Source organism: Puntigrus tetrazona, chromosome 8 (genome assembly GCF_018831695.1).
Source record: "Puntigrus tetrazona isolate hp1 chromosome 8, ASM1883169v1, whole genome shotgun sequence".
NCBI lineage: Eukaryota > Metazoa > Chordata > Actinopteri > Cypriniformes > Cyprinidae > Puntigrus > Puntigrus tetrazona.
Genome location: NC_056706.1, coordinates 15651046 through 15670492, shown reverse-complemented (window position 1 = coordinate 15670492; position 19447 = coordinate 15651046). Strand labels below are relative to the sequence as shown.

General features: G+C 37.6%; 1 protein-coding gene across 3 annotated transcripts in view; it reads left to right on the top strand.

Annotated features, from left to right (window-relative positions):
* Positions 1–19447, top strand: part of mvb12bb (multivesicular body subunit 12Bb) — a 51671-nt gene that overhangs the window by 30404 nt on the left and 1820 nt on the right. The window contains exons 8-10 of one of the 3 annotated variants that reach the window (XR_006251608.1): positions 9697–10054; positions 12432–12490; positions 13515–13574. Coding sequence is in view for 1 of the 3 variants with exons in the window: in XM_043247217.1 (XP_043103152.1) it covers positions 12432–12490; positions 13515–13574; positions 17064–17120 (176 nt within the window). In the remaining 2 variants the exon portion in view is untranslated. Of the gene's footprint in view, positions 1–9696; positions 10055–12431; positions 12491–13514; positions 13575–17063; positions 17664–19447 lie in introns of those variants that run through there. The other 2 variants (XM_043247217.1, XR_006251609.1) reach the window with 2 other exon arrangements.

The window sequence follows — 19447 nt, the reverse complement described above, 5'->3', positions numbered from 1 at the left end:
TAATGAGGAATGGCGGCGCAGCATTGGTGGATTGGTTTAAGGAGATGATGAATGGTCCTATGGCTGCACCAGTGGCTGCCAACGAGGCCTCTCATGCTGTCATCCCTCCTGCCTGAGTCCTGGCACACATCATTACTCACCAGGCCGAGGTGCCACTTTACATCGCCCTGCAGCCGCCAACATGGAAAACTTAATAACACTCCCCAGCGCTGAGGGGATCTATCGGGGCTCCGTGCCAGTGATTGTCTACTGTAGGGTGCCAGTGAAACTTAAGTGGAGGTATGGGATGCTAGCTCCGCTCAAAGTAGCTCTCGTACGGACCGTAGCGTACAAATACAGCGCACAGACTCTTATCGCGTGACCCTTACGTCGCTTTCTTGCCTTAATTTGCTTCTCTTTCTAGTGCGGTTCAACATCCTTTTCCAAGTCCGCCCTACCTCCTGCTCCAGCATGGTGAGTTAGCATACCCACAGAACCGCTAATTAAGAGGGGATTTGGTGTAATTGTGCCTTCTGCTGCGGCCCATCCGGCACACGCAATTTAGCGGCGGGTCCGTTGCCAGCTCTGCCGTTCATGCGTGCTCTGGAGAGGCCAAGCTCATTTACTTAGAGTCTCAAAACAACTCCAGATCACTATGCTAGCATTACAGTACCGCTAGACCTATCACATGCCAGAGCTAGTACTAATCTCTCCAGTGCACTTGACTAATCCCTAGACCACTTATCTTAGGAGGTTTTAACACTTGGTTCAATTGCTTGGTTCAAACTGGAGTTTGATTCCACCTCATACCCCTGCTTTTATATATTAAATGATTTTGTAGATTTTTTTCTTCTTTATTTTGTTTATTTGTATATTTGCTTATTTTATTTTATTTCATTTTTTATGTTCTATGTATATTTACTTTTTATTTCATTGTGTTTTATTTTGTTTTGTTTGTCTTTTAATTTAGTTTTACATAAATTGTCTAAAATAGTTGGGGTTTTTCAGCTGGTTTTATTTTTCATAAAAAAAAATTCTGTACATTTTGTTTTTACTTATAGATATACATATAGTATAATATATAGTTTTTTTGCTTGTTTTTTATGTACATTTGTTTGTTTGTTTTTATTGTGTCTTACTGTGTTTATATCTTTTTTTGGGGGAGGGTTAAATATAAATATTTTTTTTTCTATATTTGTCTGTCACACCCTAGGACAAATTGATACGTCAGCTTCCCACATGGAGAATTGGAGATTATTATTACTTAGAGGTTATGTTTTATGACCTTTCTTTCTGAATGGAATGGCCGATAGCTGCTGGAATTATGTTACATTACAGCATATCTGAAGTGTGTGCTCAATGCCAGGCATCTACTGGAGCATTTGGCTTCTCTTTACTCTGGAAGACAGATAGATCATTGCCCAGTGGGTGATGCCTACTGGCACCCAACCCTCTACCAGATTTCAAGGGCTACTTGTCAACCAGACGGAAAAATAACAATTCTCTACTAAATAAACTTAATACATCTTCCCTGCCCCCTTCTCTCTCTCTCTCTCTCTCTCTCTCTCTCTCTCTCTCTCTTTCTTTCTCTCACTCGTTAACCTTTATGCACTCATAAAGTCATAATTTATTCAAACCTCATGACAAACCTATTGGACGTTTAGTCTATTACAAAATATGTATTATTTTCTTTATAAGCAAAGTGAATGTGAATAGGTTTAAAGGGATAGTTCACTGTAGTTCACTGTTCACTGTTGTTATTAGTATTGTTGTTGTTAATTATTCACTACTTGACATTCCTAATCCTTATCTTTGGAACAAAAATATTTTTTGGATGAAATCCAGGAGCTTTCTGAACCTGCATAGACAGGACGAAACTGACACATTCAAGGCCCAGACATCATTAAAATAGTCCATCAGCGTTTCAAATATGCCCTACACCAAAACCAAAAACAACTGCAAAACATACATAAAAACGCATTGTTGATGCAACTGTGCTATTTTCACTACCTTTTATGCAGATTTGAACTGTTTGGCTGAACTGTAGTACCAGAGCTCTTTGCCTCTCAAGTACATCTCTGTTTCCTGTAAGTTACCCAACAAACTTGTCTATGAAAACCCATAGATATGAAGTTGGATATGTGTGATGCTCAGGTTCTCCCAGCATATTAATATTGTTTTGAAGTCTTCAAGTAATTGTGTGAAAATTACGCTTTATTAATCAAAACTCTATAAAAAATAATAAAAGGTGTCGGGAGTTTACTGCCTCTAATGTACATTTATTTTGGAAATTGCTGTGATATGTACTTGTTGGTATGTATTTCATGTCATGCTAATAAGTGCACCAAGGTACGTTTATGAGACCAGGTAGATAATATATATTGTAACGCCATGAAAAAGACCAACAGAGTTTTAGCACTACATTGCTTTAAAGCGAAATATGGGTTCTTCTCACTCGAATATTGTCTACATGTGATACAATGATAGAAAGTTAAAACGGAAAATGAATAAAAGACGAAAATCCGACGAAAGCAGGAGGAATGGCAAGGGCCACGACAGAGTCATTAAAAGGTGCTGAAAATAGCAGCGAGCCATCATCTGTTCTCATAGCACGGGTCAGGAGCGCTGACACTTCCAAAACTCCTCCTGTCAGGGCAGGGGGCCATTTGTATTCTCTCTCATTAGGCAATTTGACTAATGACCAGGCTGGGCTTTGGAGGGGCTCGGGCAGACCTCCTCGACCAGGCTCTGGCTTCACCAGGCAGCAGCCTCTATTGGAATGGCACAGATGGCAAACCCGGGCAACAAAATAAACGACAATATGTCTCTAAGATGTCTTCAGGCGGCAGGCACAATTTTTCTTTAAAGGCAAGAAGGTTTGTCTCTGTAGGACAGTCTGTGTGCTGAGAGAGCTGTTGGGATTTCCCTAGGGTTAAAATATCCCATTCAACCCAGCGATCCTTCTGCTTAGCCTGTGTGTCAGTGAGTCCAATCTGCAGTCCACACCCACTGGGTAACGCTTCTCTTCCTATCAGCTACTCCAGATTTCACATCCACTTGCACTATTGTCCTTTATGCATGACCTGCTGCTGCTGCAGTGACTCAGACCCAGTCTGCTGTTGCTCTCCTGTGGTTTGGCTGGATGTTGTCAGCTGTGGGTGTGAAGAGATTAAATGTGTGTTAGGGGTGAAAAGTTTAGGGTAAGGGAAGGTCTGAATAGGTGTATGAAAAGAGCCTTAATTACTTATTACATGGCTTGGATGTAGGATACTATAGAATATAGTATAATGATGGGTTTATCATGACATTTAAACCTAAAACCAAAGAAAAAATTAAATCTACATAGTTCCACAGCCAGGATTTGTGTGTATGTATGTGTGTGCATGCACGTGATATATGATTTAAGATAATTTATTTATCATTTTTATATATAACCGTTTGACTGCACATTTTAGAAATGTTCTAAAATTATTGTGGAAGTATGATTTGTATAACTTTTTATTTTATCTTTATCTTAATTTTATAAAATGTTTATGTAGCTATTAATTGGTTTGTTTCTTTTTATCTATATATTTATTTTTATTTAATTAAAAAATAATAGATTTTTTCAATCATATTGATTTACTGGGAGTTTTAATATTAGAGAATTTTTTTATTAAGAAGTGTCTTATGCCTACCAATTCTGCTTTTATTTGATTTAAAAATACAGATCAAATATTATATATAATATTTATATAAAATAAACAAATTAAATTACATTTAAAAAAACAACGAAATAAAGCCTTGGTTACTTGTGTAATTCTCATCATTCCCTGAAGGAGGGAACGGAAACATTAAGTCATTTACTGTTGTTAAGGGGTCCCACCTGGGAACCCAATCTCCTCTGAGCTGAATGAGAATTGGCGAGTGGAATTTGCATGCAAAACAACTCACCCATACATACGGGTGTACAAGATGGCCACATGTAACCACTCATTCTGATGTATGTCGCAACCCAACAATTTAGCACAGTTAAAGATGGTGAGGGACGTAAAGTTTAAAAGTTTACTCTTTCACGGAATGAGGGTTACAATAGTAACAGACACATTCCCTTTAGTTAGTAACTAAGCCTCTATTTCATTGACCTAAACTGCATTACAAATGCTGACGTGCGTATCAGATAAATGAAAGCTCAATAAGGAACCATCCAAATGCCCTGCAGGCCAGAATAGCAGGCCCTCCAGGGACACTAAAGCAACCGTTGAGGGTGGAGCGCAATGATATAATAATCATGTGTAAATTGAAGTAGTATAAAAGGGGAACACGGTTAGGCAGAAACTGTGGAGTTTAGAGACATGGATGCCAGGTCCGAAGAGGATGACAGCTCAAACTACTCCGACTAGTCTGAGCTGCAAGGCAACAGGGGACCGAGTGTTCAAGAGGGGAACTACTAGGAAAAAAGGCATACAGATACCTAAGGTATGGCGCCGCAAGCCAACTACTTGCCACTCCAAGTTACCCAATGTTACTCAATACACAAGAGAACATGGGATCTTTACAGAGATGATAAAATCATGCGAAGGTATTGGATGTCACCAAGCCTGCAGCTCTACATATGTCTGTTAGAGAGGTGTCTAGGGGGCACGGCTCACCTTGTGACTGGTACGCCAATGTGGTGGCATCCACCACCAAATTAGACAACCTCTGTTTGGAGACAGTATTCCCCTTCTGCTGTCCCTCAAAGCAGACAAAGAGTTCCTGAAACTCGCAAGAAACGAACTGGACACAGCAAAGCAAGGACCCGGGAGGGAGTAGTGGAAACCTTGGGCACAGAACTAGGTCGGGGTCTTAAGGTAATGTGAGAGTCTGCCAGACCGAATTCAAGGGACAAATCATCAGGTCTTACCTGTTCCTTCTGGTTCCGCATTGGCAATATTGTGCCCTGAGTCAGAGTATGAGGAAGCAGTGCATCGCTCATAAACTGCACCCAGTGTGTAAGGCCCAGAGATGTGGAAATAGTGTTAGTCTCCCATTCTCTTCATGGAAGTAACGCGCAACCAGGAGCAAAGTATTGAAAGACAAAAACTTCAGCTTAACTGAGTTAGGCAGCTCAAAGGGATCCCCCGTAGTCCTGAAAAAACAATGACAAGGTCCCATGAAGGGATGAGGTGTGGTCTTGGAGGATTCAACATTCTCGCACCCCTGAAGAATCTAACTATCAGGTGATGCCTTTCCAAGGAACGCCCGTCTACTGCATCACGGTAAACCGCAATAGCAGAAACATAGACTTTTAAAGTAGAGGGGGACACTCTCCAGCTTATCCTGTAGGCAAGAAAACACAGCACTGACCAAACATCTATGGGAGTCCTCTCTGCATGCATTTGAGCCATGTTTGACTCCAGAGGTGGAGATGGCTGGTGAGTTGCAACAAGCGATGAGAGCAACAAGTGATGAGTTTTAGAGGGACCTGTGACTGTGTATGCTCGTCCATCCAGCTCCATACCAAGAAAGGAGATGCTCTGCACGGAGAAGAGCTTGTTGCCATTGACCCAAAGCCCCAGATGGCTGAGGTGCCGTAGCACCAGAAGCCTGTCCTCACACAACAGAGCAAATATAAGTCAGTCTTCGAGAATAGTTGAGGATCTGGATGCCGTTTTTTCCAAAGAGGGGCCAAGGCAAAGTTTGTTAAAAACCCGGGGAGACAGGGACAGCCCAAAGAGGAGGACTTTGTACTGATATGCCCGAAAGAAATGAAATGGTCTGTGTTGCGGCAGAATAGAGAGTATGCGTTCTTCAGGTCGATGGCCGCAGACCAATCCTGACTCCATATGCATAAACGTATTTCTGGATTAACAACTTGAATGATTGCCTGTAATCCACCACTCTTTTTGAGTACAGTGATGTAAGTACTGTAAAATCCTGATTTCATCTCAGTCAGAGGGATAGGCTATATTGCGTCCTTCGCCAATCTCCACACACAGGACAGAGGCATACTTTTTCTGAGTGGACAGATGTGAAAAGGACATCTGTAAACCTGAGTGGATGCCTGACGAACTGAATTGCATAAAAGAGTCTAAATGTCCTGATCAGCCAGTTCAACCCTTACCTGTTCCTCCCGGTCCCATGGTGGCATTATCATGCCCTTTACAATATCAAGTAAGAGCATGGGGAAGCAGTGCATCACTTACAAACTGCAACCGGCCCATAAGGTCCAGAGATTGCTCTTTTATTGAAAGCATAAGTACATTTGACCCATGAGCCTGGCGCACAGCACTGCAAGCTTTGACAGCAAAATCCTTCAGTAATCATTCTGATGTTTATTTTGGTGTTTGAAAAAAACATTACTATTACTATTACATTACTATTATTATTATTATTATTACTATTATTGAAAAAAGTTCTGCTTTTGAACAGTCAAGTGTACTAATTTCAAACAGTTATGCATTTGTATGGTTACTGTAGGTTTTAGGGTTTTCCTCTGCCCATCAAACTGAAGAACAAATTAAAGTAAATTGTTTGCTACTTTGAACTGTTACAAACTGTCTGTTTTAGTTAGCGTAGCCTAAAGAATTATTTCAAATTCACTGATTTTCTCTTTCTCACCATTTTTTCCCCTCCTGGGGAAGAAATTATTTTTTGTTTCATGAACTGCACCGTACTGGCTGACCGACTCCTCCATCTTTCAGTCTTTTAACATTAGCTTACGTATAAATCTGATGTGTGTGCGTGGCGGTGTGGTGAGTGTGGCTGGCGGAAGTCCTGTGTGACAGTGCATCCAACAATGGAAGTGTGAAGGATTAGAGCTCATAGCAGCATGTAAGGGAAGTCTTCTCTGCCTGCAGCAGCCATCCGTCAGGGCTCGGGGGCTGTGGGTATGACAATGCCCAAATTTTTCACAACACCTGACACAGCTATTAATAAGGCAATGATCCTCATAGCCACACTCATACTTACTTCAGCACACCCTCATCATTCACTCACTCTAACCGTTCCCAGCGCTGAACTCACCGCTCTAATCAGCAATTAATGTCATGATAGTGCCTGTGTACCAGGTCTAACCGCATGTCAAGTATTGGCAGACTGAAAATCCCTATTGTAGTATTTGTTGTGAATACACAGATATCATGCAACATTGAACTTCAAATCTGTGTCCTGTAAAGATCAACGAGCTCTTTTGTACTTACAAGGGGCTTTGGTCACAGCCAGTTCCTGTTGCTCAACTTTTAAGAGTGCAGTGTAATGTGTCTGGCAAATCAAGGTCGTGTGTGTGTGTGTGTGTGTGTGTGTGTGTGTGTGTGTGTGTGTGTGTGTGTTTGTATATCAACCTCTCTCATGCAATTTGTAACTTAAAATGAATGTAAAATGTTGCATATGTAAAATGTATATGACAATATATACTATGTAAGCACACATTGTTTTTGGAGGCAATGGATCAATTGTTATTAATCGATAGTCACACACACACACTATAATAAAGACATACCAGTCTATAATACTTTTTAAATTGAATTTATTACGGTTTTGTAGTGTGCATGTGAACCAGTAAATTTGGTTTCTTTTTGCATTGCTAAGTTTAGCTTAAGATTTACCAGGATAACAGCATTGTGTTTGGGCATCGGTTGAACATGACTTGTTTCCATCAATTGAACAATATTATTTTTACAACCTTAAACATTAAAGGGTTAATTGGAATTTTGTTCAAGGCCCTCCAAACCTTTGAATGGGCTTAAACAGGTGGTAGCCGTTACACTTCGGAAGACGTGAAATAACGTGAACGTATTTGTAATAAAACATCCCTCACATGAGTCAGAGAGATTAATAAAAGCCACCTGTGTTTTTATATGAAAAACATCCATATTTCAAACATTATACACTTTTATCTCCCTTCTGCTGACTGTATAAACTAGAAGCCGCCCTGGCGGATGTCATAGGATGTATGCATCACAAAAGCTACAGGGGACCTTTATTCACTCACCGGAGCAGAGTGATCAATTGATCTGTGCAAGAAAGTGGATATTATTTACAACATTAATACTTTTAATCCATAGCCTCTTAAAGTGACGGCACCCGCTGATTTGAGTATGAACCACCAAGTCCCATGGATTCAGTTCCATAATGTTATCTCACCCAACGATTTCCATTTACTATATAGGTGAATATTTTGCGAACATTTTTCATTTTGTTGCATTTGTAACAGCAGACCATTTAAAGATGCTTCCATAATCTCAGCTATGCTCTTTCAGAGGAGTGTGTATATATCAGGCTGCCTGTGGTCTAACCTATTTGAGCTGAATCTGCCAGGCGCCATACTTTACCTTTACGACTTCAGTCCAGGCAACAGCAGTCTGGACAAACATTACCTCAACACTCCTCCCCAACATGACCTCAAACTCACATCTATTTTTCTCTCCTTACAATCGCCCCCAAATCTTCCCATCAGGCCATGAATGTGTGCAAAAGTGTGTGCATGTATGTGTGTGTCAGTGTGGGACAGCCAGTATGAATGGCAGGCGAATACTAAGCGCAATCTGATTGAAAGGCAATGGTTGAACAATAAAAGAGAACACTCTGGCCTTCAAGTCCCACCTCCATCCATTTGACGTGTGCCAATTCATCAGTCTTGCTCTCTTACCTCATGCTGTTGTTCAGTGATGCTTTAGCACATGTTTATTCACTTGTTTTTATGGACCGAAACAAGTCGTTATCATCCTCTTTTCAATTACCTGAGCCCTGCTGGTGAAATGACCTCTTGAAGCTCTTTGTTGTTCAATAGTCCATTCTAGAGCCGAGTGATACGTTCCCTGAGGCCTGTCTAATGGCCGTAAAGGTAGTATCCAAAATGCAGTTCATAGGGAAAATTCATAGGGAGGTCTAAAGAAGCTGCTTGAGTAGATCTTTAATGGATGCGGTGACATGGTTTATCCTTGCATATTATTCTCTCGATTTTTAGCACTTGTAAGATAATTCAGCATTGATAAAATGCAAATGTTTTTTTTTTCTACCACATAGAATGAGATATACGATAAAACTTTATTGTCAGTTGTATATATATATATATATATATATATATGTATATGTATATATATATATATATATATATATATATATGTGTATATATATATATATATATATATGTATGTATATGTGTATATATATGTATGTATATATATATATATATATATATATATATATATATATATATATATATATATATATATATATGTGTGTATATATATGTGTGTGTGTATATATGTGTGTGTATGTTTTAGACAGGTCAACATTTGAAGTGTTAAACATTTTCATAAATGACCAAAATCAGTGTTTTAACCACTCTTTGCTTTCAAAACAGCAACAATTATTCTAGTACAATTGCACACAGTTTTTGAAGGAACTCGGCTGGTAGGTTGTTCCAAACATTTTTGAGAACTAATCTTCTGTGGATGTAGGCTTTCTCACATCCTTCTGTCTTTTCATGTAATCCCAGACACACTCGATGATGTTGAGATCAGGGCTCTGTGGGGGCCATGCCATCACTTCCAGTACTACTTGTTCTTCTTTAGGCTGAAGATAGTTCTTAATGACTTTGGCTGCATGTTTGGGGTTTGTCCTGCTGCAGAATAAATTTGGGGCCAATCATATTCTTCCCTGGTGGTATTGCATGATGTATAATTATCTGCCTGTATTTCTCAGCATTGAGAACACCATTAATTCTGACCAAATCTTCAACTCCATTTGCAGAAATGCAGCCCCAAACGTTCAAGGAACCTCCAGCATGCTTCACTGTTGCCTGCAGAGACTCATTATTGTACCACTCTCCAGCCCTTCAACGAACAAACTGCCTTCTGCTACAGTCAAATATTTCAATAGGCTCATCAGTCCAGAGAACCTGCTGCCATTTTTCTGCACCCTAGTTCCTATGTTTTCATGCACACTTGAGTTGCTTGGCCTCTTTCCCATGTCGGAGGTATGACTTTTTGACTGCAACTCTTCCATGAAGACCACTTCTGCCCGGACAGTAGATGTGTATACCTGGGTTCCACTGGTTTCTGCCAGTTCTGAGCTGATGGCACTACTGGACATCTTCCGATTTCAAAGGGTAATAAGCTTGATGTGTCTTTTATCTGCTGCACTAAGTTGCATGTACGATCCTCAACGTGGCCAATTTCTTTGTGCTTCTTCAGCACATCTTGAAACCCCAGTCTGCTTTGAAATCTTTGTCTGGGAAAGATGCAGTATAGCTACCTTGTGTCTTGTTGCTGTGCTCAATCTTGTCATGACATGAAGCTTTCACAACCTCACCTTGGCAGCAGAGTTTGGCTGTTCCTCATCCAGTTTTAAACCTCCTACACAGCTGTTTCTGTTTCAGTTCATGACAGGGTTTCAACTTGTGACATTGATGATCATTAGCACTTGTTTGGTGTAATTGTTTGATCGTAAACTTGACTTTGTTCAAGTGTACCTATAAGAATTGATGCTGGTTTGAAGGAAAAAAGTAACACCAATTATTGATTTGATTTAGATTTTTTCTTTTGTTCGCTCACTTTGTATTTTGACAAAAATAAACTATCATTATTTATATTTCTGAAAGCATTCTTTGTTTACAGCTTTTTTTTCCCACAACTGCTTAAACGGTACTGTACTGCACGGTACTGTATATATATTTCATACTATATTCAAGAAAAGTTGAAAATATGAATTACTATGCCTTGTCATAAAAATATAATAATAATCAAACATAAATATGTTAAAATAATCAAAAATAAATCAAAAGTGAAGTAATAATTACATATATTTTTAAACGCAAGTTGTGTAGGTTTTTTTTATTCTCATATAATTTAGACCAAAATACTACTATTTTTTTTTTCCTCACAGATTTCATTCTTTTAAATTACGTGTTTGAACATCACCTTGGCATTTTGACTTAATTTAAAAAAAATGTAAAAAGTTCTTAAATCAAAAACATGCATCATTTTTAAGTTATTTTATTTATAACTACATTTAATTGTCTTTTTGAATGAATTCATACAAAAAATAAAAGAAAAGCACATCACTGACTCAAATACTTTTGTAAGTGAATCATATTGTACCAACCTCTTTGCCAGGATGTGCTGACAAGCGCCATCATTTATAACATGTTCACCTTTTTCTCCCAAGACATCTCATATGTTCAAATATTCATTAAGTATACCGGACACACCGTGGAAGAGTTAAGGACAAAGAAGTATTCAGCTTTTGCCAAGCTAATGAAACCATATGACAGTTTAAGATATTCTTTCCGCCTTCAGCTGCGAACGTTACACCGTCGACCTCCAGGTAACTTACGAGAAGAGGTCCTCCGGTTTCCATTCCAGCAGATCCCATGCGCGCTTGCTAATGTATAGCGCTTCTGTTAGCATGCCATACTCAACATGTTTTCCATGAGCAAAGTTGGGCACTTTCTGATTTTTTTTTTTTTTTTTTTTTTTTTTTTTTTATGGGGATGGACATTTTTCTCCAGTTCAGTCAATGGGAGCTATTGTGTGCTCGTGTCACCCTGTGTTAATTTGGGCTCTAATGTATTTGATAAACAAAGGGGCGCTCTTTAGCCTGACAGTCGTGACACCCTGATTCTTGCGTGGGCGCCGTGTGGCGCAGGGTTACGCCGTTAATAACCCACTGGCAGCCATCAAAGGCGCTTTAACCATGATCATTATGATAAAGGGCATACACTTAATTACAGGCCTGCTTAATTATAGCTCTGTTGAAGCTCGTTTGTTTGGTAGAATGCTAATTATACCACCGCACTCTTGGCAAGTCCTCTTTCAATCCACCTCTCTCTTTCTTTCTCGCTCTCGCTTTCTCTCAGAGAGCCGAACACTCTGGCTCATTTTCATGCAAATTGATATCCGGCGAATGTTTTGTCTCTCTCTTTCCCCTTTTTCTTTCGACGTGTGCGAGTGGGGCTTTGTTTTTGGAGTCGAACGTCTCCCTGACAAGACAGGATCAGGAATAATCAAGAGTAATTAACAGGGAAAGAGGGAGGAGAGCGAGTGGGGGGGGGGGCCCTCAAATACAGTGGAGGATAAAAAAGGCTTTCATCTCGCTTTGTCTGAGCGAGTTTCCGAGGGGATTCGGGAACTTTCAGTGTTCTGCTATTTTCGACCATTAGATTAAGTCAAAAGCATTTTCGCAACATAGAGAACAGTACTCCATATTGAAAGAGTTTGTTTGGAATATTTGAATGTTTATTTTTATATCGCATTTTATTACGCTGACCTCTGATTGGTCAGTATTGGAGTTGGCAAATATTCATGTTTAATGATTGTGTATTTGATCGTTGTTCTTGGTGATTTGATTTTTTTAATAAAAAATTCAGTTCAAATGTTTCATGTCTATTACATTTTGATGTTATATGCAGGAGGTCCCCCCTCTCCCCTTGTTTTTTTCAGTAATGATCACTTGATTATCACTTATATATTTATGTCTCTTTCCAGCTATGGATGATATACCCTTTATGATCTCCAAAAAATCTACCTCCACATCCAGAGATGAAGTAAGTGCTTCTTTTAATATAAAAAAATAACAATAATAATAATAATTATTATTATTATTAAAATAGTTAACCCTTTACCTAACTATGCATTAGACAGCATTAACAATACCTTTGTTACAGGACTTATTCATATTTGTTAACATTTATATACATACATATATAATATTATACATATATAATAAAGAATATATATATATATATATATATATATATATATATATATGTGTGTGTGTGTGTGTGTGTGTGTGTGTGTGTGTGTGTGTGTGTGTGTGTTTAATTTTGATAATTTATTAGTGTTATTATTATTATTATTATTATTATAGTTGTTAACATGACTGTTGCATTAATAATACAGAATAGTTCATAAAAATATATAATACATAACATATAGTATATAACTAGAATAAAATATATAATATAAAATATATTGCATAACAAAATGTACGTTTATTGTTGGCTTGTGTTATCTCAGGTTCATTAAATATTATTAATAGATAAAAAGTTAGATTTTAATAATGTTTTGTGAAGGTTGAAATTAACATAAAATACTATTAATAATTGCTTATTTAGTATTTTTCAATGATTAATATAACTGATGTTAACAAATCGACCCGTATTGTATAGTGGCACCGATAATAACAGGTTTTCAGACAGACAGTCCCGCCCCATGAGTTACGCCAGCGTCGGGCTGACCCTGATGCTCAAGATCTGTTAGTATTGATGAAACCAAACTTTTGCTAGACCCCCATCCCGCACAGATGTTGAGCTGTGATGTGGAGTCAGTGCTGCACGAGCCTTCATCACTACTGTAATGGATCTGTTGCAGATGAATGCATGCAGCCAGGCAGAGCTGGCTCATGGAGGGCCATTTGGCCCCTGTCACAAGAGCTCTGTTCTTATTGTCAGAGAGAGAATGAGAGCGAGAGAGGGGATTAAAGATCTTAAGCATGCTTACTTAACCATGGTCATCACCATAATGTTTCCTCTGTCTGTTTTCATATGTCGTGTTTCCTTTTATTTCCAGATAGATCCAGTCCGTTTCTTGAACATTGCTATCAAATCACCACAACAGATTGAAGAGGAAGTAAGTTCAAATATGTGGATTTGTGTGTGTACATATATATATATATATATATATATATATATATATATATATATATATATATATATATATATATATATATATAATATTATTTTTTTTTTTTTTTACATCTCGCAACTTACAACTAATTATCTAAAAAAAAAGTTTTAGTAGTTGTAGTAGTAGTATTACTTATATTTATGTATATATTATATATTAAACATTTACAATTTTAGGAATATTTTTAAGCTCCAAAAATGGCATAATGAGAGAGCAGGCAGTTGCCCTGAAGTAACTAAAAGTTTCATTAGTGCTCAAATTGTTACTTATATTACAAATAATAGTTCTAACAGTAATGCAATAAAATTGTACAAATAAGCAGCAGTGCGAATCCAGATTTTTTTTATTTTTTTTTGTTAAAAACAAAAGAAAATGAACTTGGTGACACACTAGACTGATAATAGCTTTCATTTCATTACAAGTCATTATCGAATATCTGGAATAAATTATGTGAAAACACCCCCCCCACCCCCCATCAACACTTTTCATGGCGCATCTCTCCTCGAAGCAGGCTGTGATTAGAAGCAGCAGACCTAGCACGAGGGGAGGGGGATTCATTAATTACAGCCTAACGCAGGCTCCGCAGATGAAGTAAAGCAGAGATAGTGTAACAGCACTGGGTTTAGTGAGGTGGGCGACAGCACAAGATTAATGGAGAAGCCAGGGCTGACGGCGACGGAGTCGGAGCGCTGCCCTGATAATTAGAATCAGTGTGAGAGCATCCACAGCTATTGTTCTTCAGCCGCATCTTCGACCTGGAACGCGGCTTCCCTGCCACCCTGTCAAAAATGCAGGCCGGGATGCTCTTGCTCTGAATCAGTCACTATTGGTCATATATTGCTTGTGTGAGATGGACAAATAAAAAAAATGGAAGTAAATTTGACAGGTTTTATTATTATTATTATTATTATTTTGTGTGTGTGTGTGTATGTGTGTGTAATAAAAAATTTGATTTATTTTTTTATACAATATTTTATTTATAAAATGTGCATGCTTATGTATAGAGACAAAGATATAAATATGTGTGTATTTGGTAAATCATTTATATATATATATATATATATATATATATATATATATATATATATATATATATATATATAATTTGCAAAAACAGAAAACAGATTGCAATTTTAACTTTTGTTTTACGTTTTTATAACTATTCTCAAAATATATCATGATAAAATGATATAGTTATATCATTTATAAAACCTTATAGTGTTGCACAAAATAAATAATTGGGTTTGTGTGGGTTAATTTTAGATATAAATGTACATTTTTATAGTTGAATATATATTTTTTTATTCTATAAACAGTTTTTGTCTCAGTGCTTACCTACTGTTACACTAAATAATATATCTATGTTAATGGAATTATTTTGCAGAGCTGTTCGTAATCACATACTGTAATTGTTATTATCGTAGTAATTAATTTTATCAATATGTAATGAGCATAACACGGATGCTGTAATGTAAAGTGTTACTGAAGTCTCGGGTTTTAAGTGAGCGTATAATATAATTCGGTTGCATTTACAGACCCGGAGCTGAATACATATTTCCAGTAGGAATCTGCACGTATTCCTTCATTAGTCTCTGGATGATAACTTCTCTGCTCAGGGCCCTGACGCACATCGTAATTGACTGATTGCTAATTCTATTAAAAACACATTCATTAAAAAGAGGCATTTTGTGACATTAAACATATGCACATGTAATTGCGGAAAAGCGCCGTAATCACAATCGGGTCCGTCGATAAGACTGCTCCCTAACAAGCATCACTTGAGCCATTTTTTTGTTGAAGATGTTGGTTCCAGCAATTACGCATTCTTTTCATTTCCCAAATGATTTGCAAAACTCGTAGAGATTATAATTGCTTTTAGCCACGCATATCTAATTTGTGTCTTTTTAAGTGTTAATTAGTTAGTGATTTGAGCTGACGTCTTTATGTAGTTTGCACAGCTGAAAAATGTTATTGAAGGGAGGCTAATGATTCGGGTGTGTGTGTGCGTGTGTGTGTTTGTGTGTGCGCGCGCGTTTCTTTTTCTGCTACCTAGATAGAAAATATGATAATATAAATATATATGCGCACGATATGTGATTTCATGCATGTATGAAAGTGTCACACTTTAAACCAGACAAGACCAATCACATGCTATAGTGTGTTTCTAAAGATCGTGTGTGTGTGTGTGTGTGTTCCCGACTGTACATTTGGTCACGTGAGGGAGAAAGAGACTGAGAGGACACCCAGAGAGCAGACGGGTAGATATTTAAATGAAGGGGGAATTAATGAAGACAACATGTCACACATTTTCACCTGCTCTGAGCAGGAACAGGAAATGAAGATCTGCTCATCTCGGAGGCTGCCGCCCATGTTCCGCGTGTCACTGTCCTGTCACAGGCCTGTGTAAAAATGGCAGGCAGTGATACATGCACTCTGTGATAACAGCCCATTCCTTCCCATCCATCATTTATACATGTGCGCGCGCACACACACACATACTTGTTTATTTATTACTTAGTCGGGTGCTGTGTGTGACTTTTTATTATAACTAAGCGGCGTGTGACATGTGACATGTTGGTGGAACTTGCAGTTTTGCTGCAGGTAGATGAAGGAAAGAGAGAGAGAGAGAGATTTGTGAAAGGAAGAACAAGGTCGTTGTGTGATCCTCCAGCATCACCTAGTGCCTTGAATCTGCATAACATCTTACAAGGGCATTTTAAAACATTTTTGTCCTTCTATTTATTTATTTAAACACATTACATCCATTCAAAGTGAATTCCATTATTTTTATATTATTTTACATTTTTTTTTGTTTGAGAAAATACAATTTTGTAATGTACTTTTATTTAATATAATTCTATTATTATTATTTTATTTACTTATTTTAATTAGTTAGTGTTATTCCGAATGTAGCTGAAGGTAGAAGCAGGGGTTAGTGATTCAAAATAATCAAAATAATTCTTTGTTGTTTGTCCCGTGTTAAAATGTAGCAGGGACTTCTTCCTGCACTGTATTTAGACCGAGTTTCGGCGCCTCTAGATGTAATAATCGTATTAGATAAGCTGTAAGCTTAAATAAGTGGTAAGTCATGAGATTGTATGTATTGCGAAAAACGGCAGCTTCGCGTGTTTGAATTTGATATTCAGTATGAATGATTTAGTGGCTGTGTATGTGGACACACGAGGGCGCCGTTCAGCAGGATTTACTAAGCAAATACCGAAATAAAAGCTTTGGAGAGAGCAGAAGGCCGAGGTGCAACGGCTGCTTTTGGATGAACTGATGCAATGCTAACTTTTATGCTGCTTTCGGTATAGACGATGAGCAACAATGTAATGCAAAGCAAACAAAAAAAAAGAAAATCACTGTTAATACCGTTGTTTCCAGTTGAATCGCCAAAGTCATCATTCGTTTTGTTTTCTGTTTGTTTTGCAGTACAGCTATTGTTTCAACACTGAACACGGCGCTGCGGCCTTCACATGGACTCAGTGACTGTAGAGAGGGGATTCTCACCATTAACAGTGCATAACTAACTGACCTAACTGTTTATACACACTACTGCTTTCTTCCTCCAGCACTCGTTTTCTTTTCAGAAAACCTCCCTCTGTCCTTATGCCATACGTGATCAGCTCAAATGGATGCAAAAGTCCTCCCTTGCATGTTTTTCTTATTGATTCTCTTGTTTCACCTATCTTAAGTGAAATAGGTTGTAACCAGGTTCATTTTTACATTTACATTTTACATTTATGTATGTTCTCAGGGAGATCTTAAAGTTTTTGTTTTTTTTTCATACTTAAAATCATTTTATTTATCTTTTTTCTATGTTTGATTTTTAAAGAACAGTTGACTCAAATTTTACACAAATAGAATTGGCCATTGTTTATCATTTTATTTAATCTGAGAAGAAAAAAAGGTTTTATTTTCAAAGCTCTTAATTTATTTTTGCGTTTGACATAGTGCTATCATAAAATTATTATACTCTGACTCTAGCATTCTCTATTTTGTTTCTGTTATGTTTTTTTTTTGTTCATTAATAAAAAATATGACATTCTAACACTAGCACTCTTCATTATTTTCATATTCTGTCTACTCGTTTTCTTTTTTTATTATTTAAAAAAAAAAACATTCTATGTGTACTGTGTTAGACTAACCAGGACTTGTGGCAGCACTTACATATTTTTGCTGTTTTGTCGGATTGATTACTTATGTTATATTTATTTATAAATAACTTTTAATCTTCTAAATGGCTGCGTGTAAAACGATCTTTGCAACAACAACATTTCAAGAGAACCATAGTGTTCACTAAAATTGTGAAAACTAGTCCCAGTCTTGTGATCCTTCATCCTGCTTTTAGTCTGGTTTCTAATTATTATTGAAAAAAGCTTCTCTTGTCACAACATTACAGCCCATCAACCTCTATTAATCCCACGGTGTCTTGCATTTGTTTAATTTTACAGAAAGGAAAAAAAAAAAACGTCCTTATTTAATGACTCTCCCAGATGATTTTCTCTTATTTGTGGCCGTGGATGTTTTTTTTTTCCCTATGTCATTCTTGCTCTTCTCCCCAGACAAGCTAATAGGGCTTTCTGGAGTGTGTGGGTGTCACTGAGTCACTGGTGTGTTGATGATTTCAGGAAGGAGACACACAGGTGCTGCACCAGAGCACAGGTTCTGTCTCACTGGCCTGTTCAGACATCATGAGCGCTGGGACAGGATGCTCTCGCAGCTGTCCTTCCCATCAACTCACTTCACACTGCTTTCAACAGGTAGAGCGTTTAGTCTCCCAGTAAATCCACCCACTAAAAAGCATGTCAAGTGAATCATCAGTGTAATTTGACTGATAGGCTCTGTGCGTGTGTGTGTTTGTGTGTGTGTGTGTGTGTATATATATATATATATATATATGCCTATGCCACACACCCATTTTGAGAGGATCTTGTTCTCTGCTGCAAATGCCGATTTTGAGTTACTTTTACATGCGGCACGAAAGACAAACAATGGTGGCATTTTCCAGAGTCACGACAGAAAAATCTAAATCCTGCCCCGAACTCAACAGCGGAGAGGCAGCGTGATCCTTTCAAAATGGCAGATAAACAAAAGCAGTTTCCCAGAACTCAAATTGCGTGGCGTGATGTCAGCTTCACATTCCCTATACTACGGTTGCCGTACTTGCTATAAATTGCAAGGTGTTTGTCCGGTTTTTGTACTTAAAACACTATTGTCACTGGGATTATGTCTTCTGCATTTCATCCGATGCCATTTTAGACCTAGTGCCTGAGGCTTAAACTGTTAATTTAGATTTTTATTATGTTACTATTAATGATAATATGATCATTATAAGTATAATGTTTGTTTGTGTCATTTCATTTCCTGTATCATTACAACTTTTCAACTTTCTGCCCAACTTGCAGAATTAAGTAGACTTTATCTGCTACTGTACCTTTAAGAACCTCCAATTGTATTAATTTATATATATATATATATATATATATATATATATATATATATATATATATATATATATATATATATATATATACCGTTATGAGTAATAGTGATGATAAGTACTTGATGGTCATAAGTTACTCTACAAAAAAAGGGGTTGCTGGTACAAAATCTATTAAGTACATATTTGTACCTTATTTACCCAGAAATGCTACATATAATAAATACACATATAATACGCTTTGAAAATGTTCCGCCCCAGTGACTGAGTGTACTTTAAAATGTTACTCTCTTATTGCATGAAATCCCATATATTTCCCAGATTTGTCCCCTTTGTAAGCGACCAGGGGCCCTCCTGAGGCTCTGATCATCTC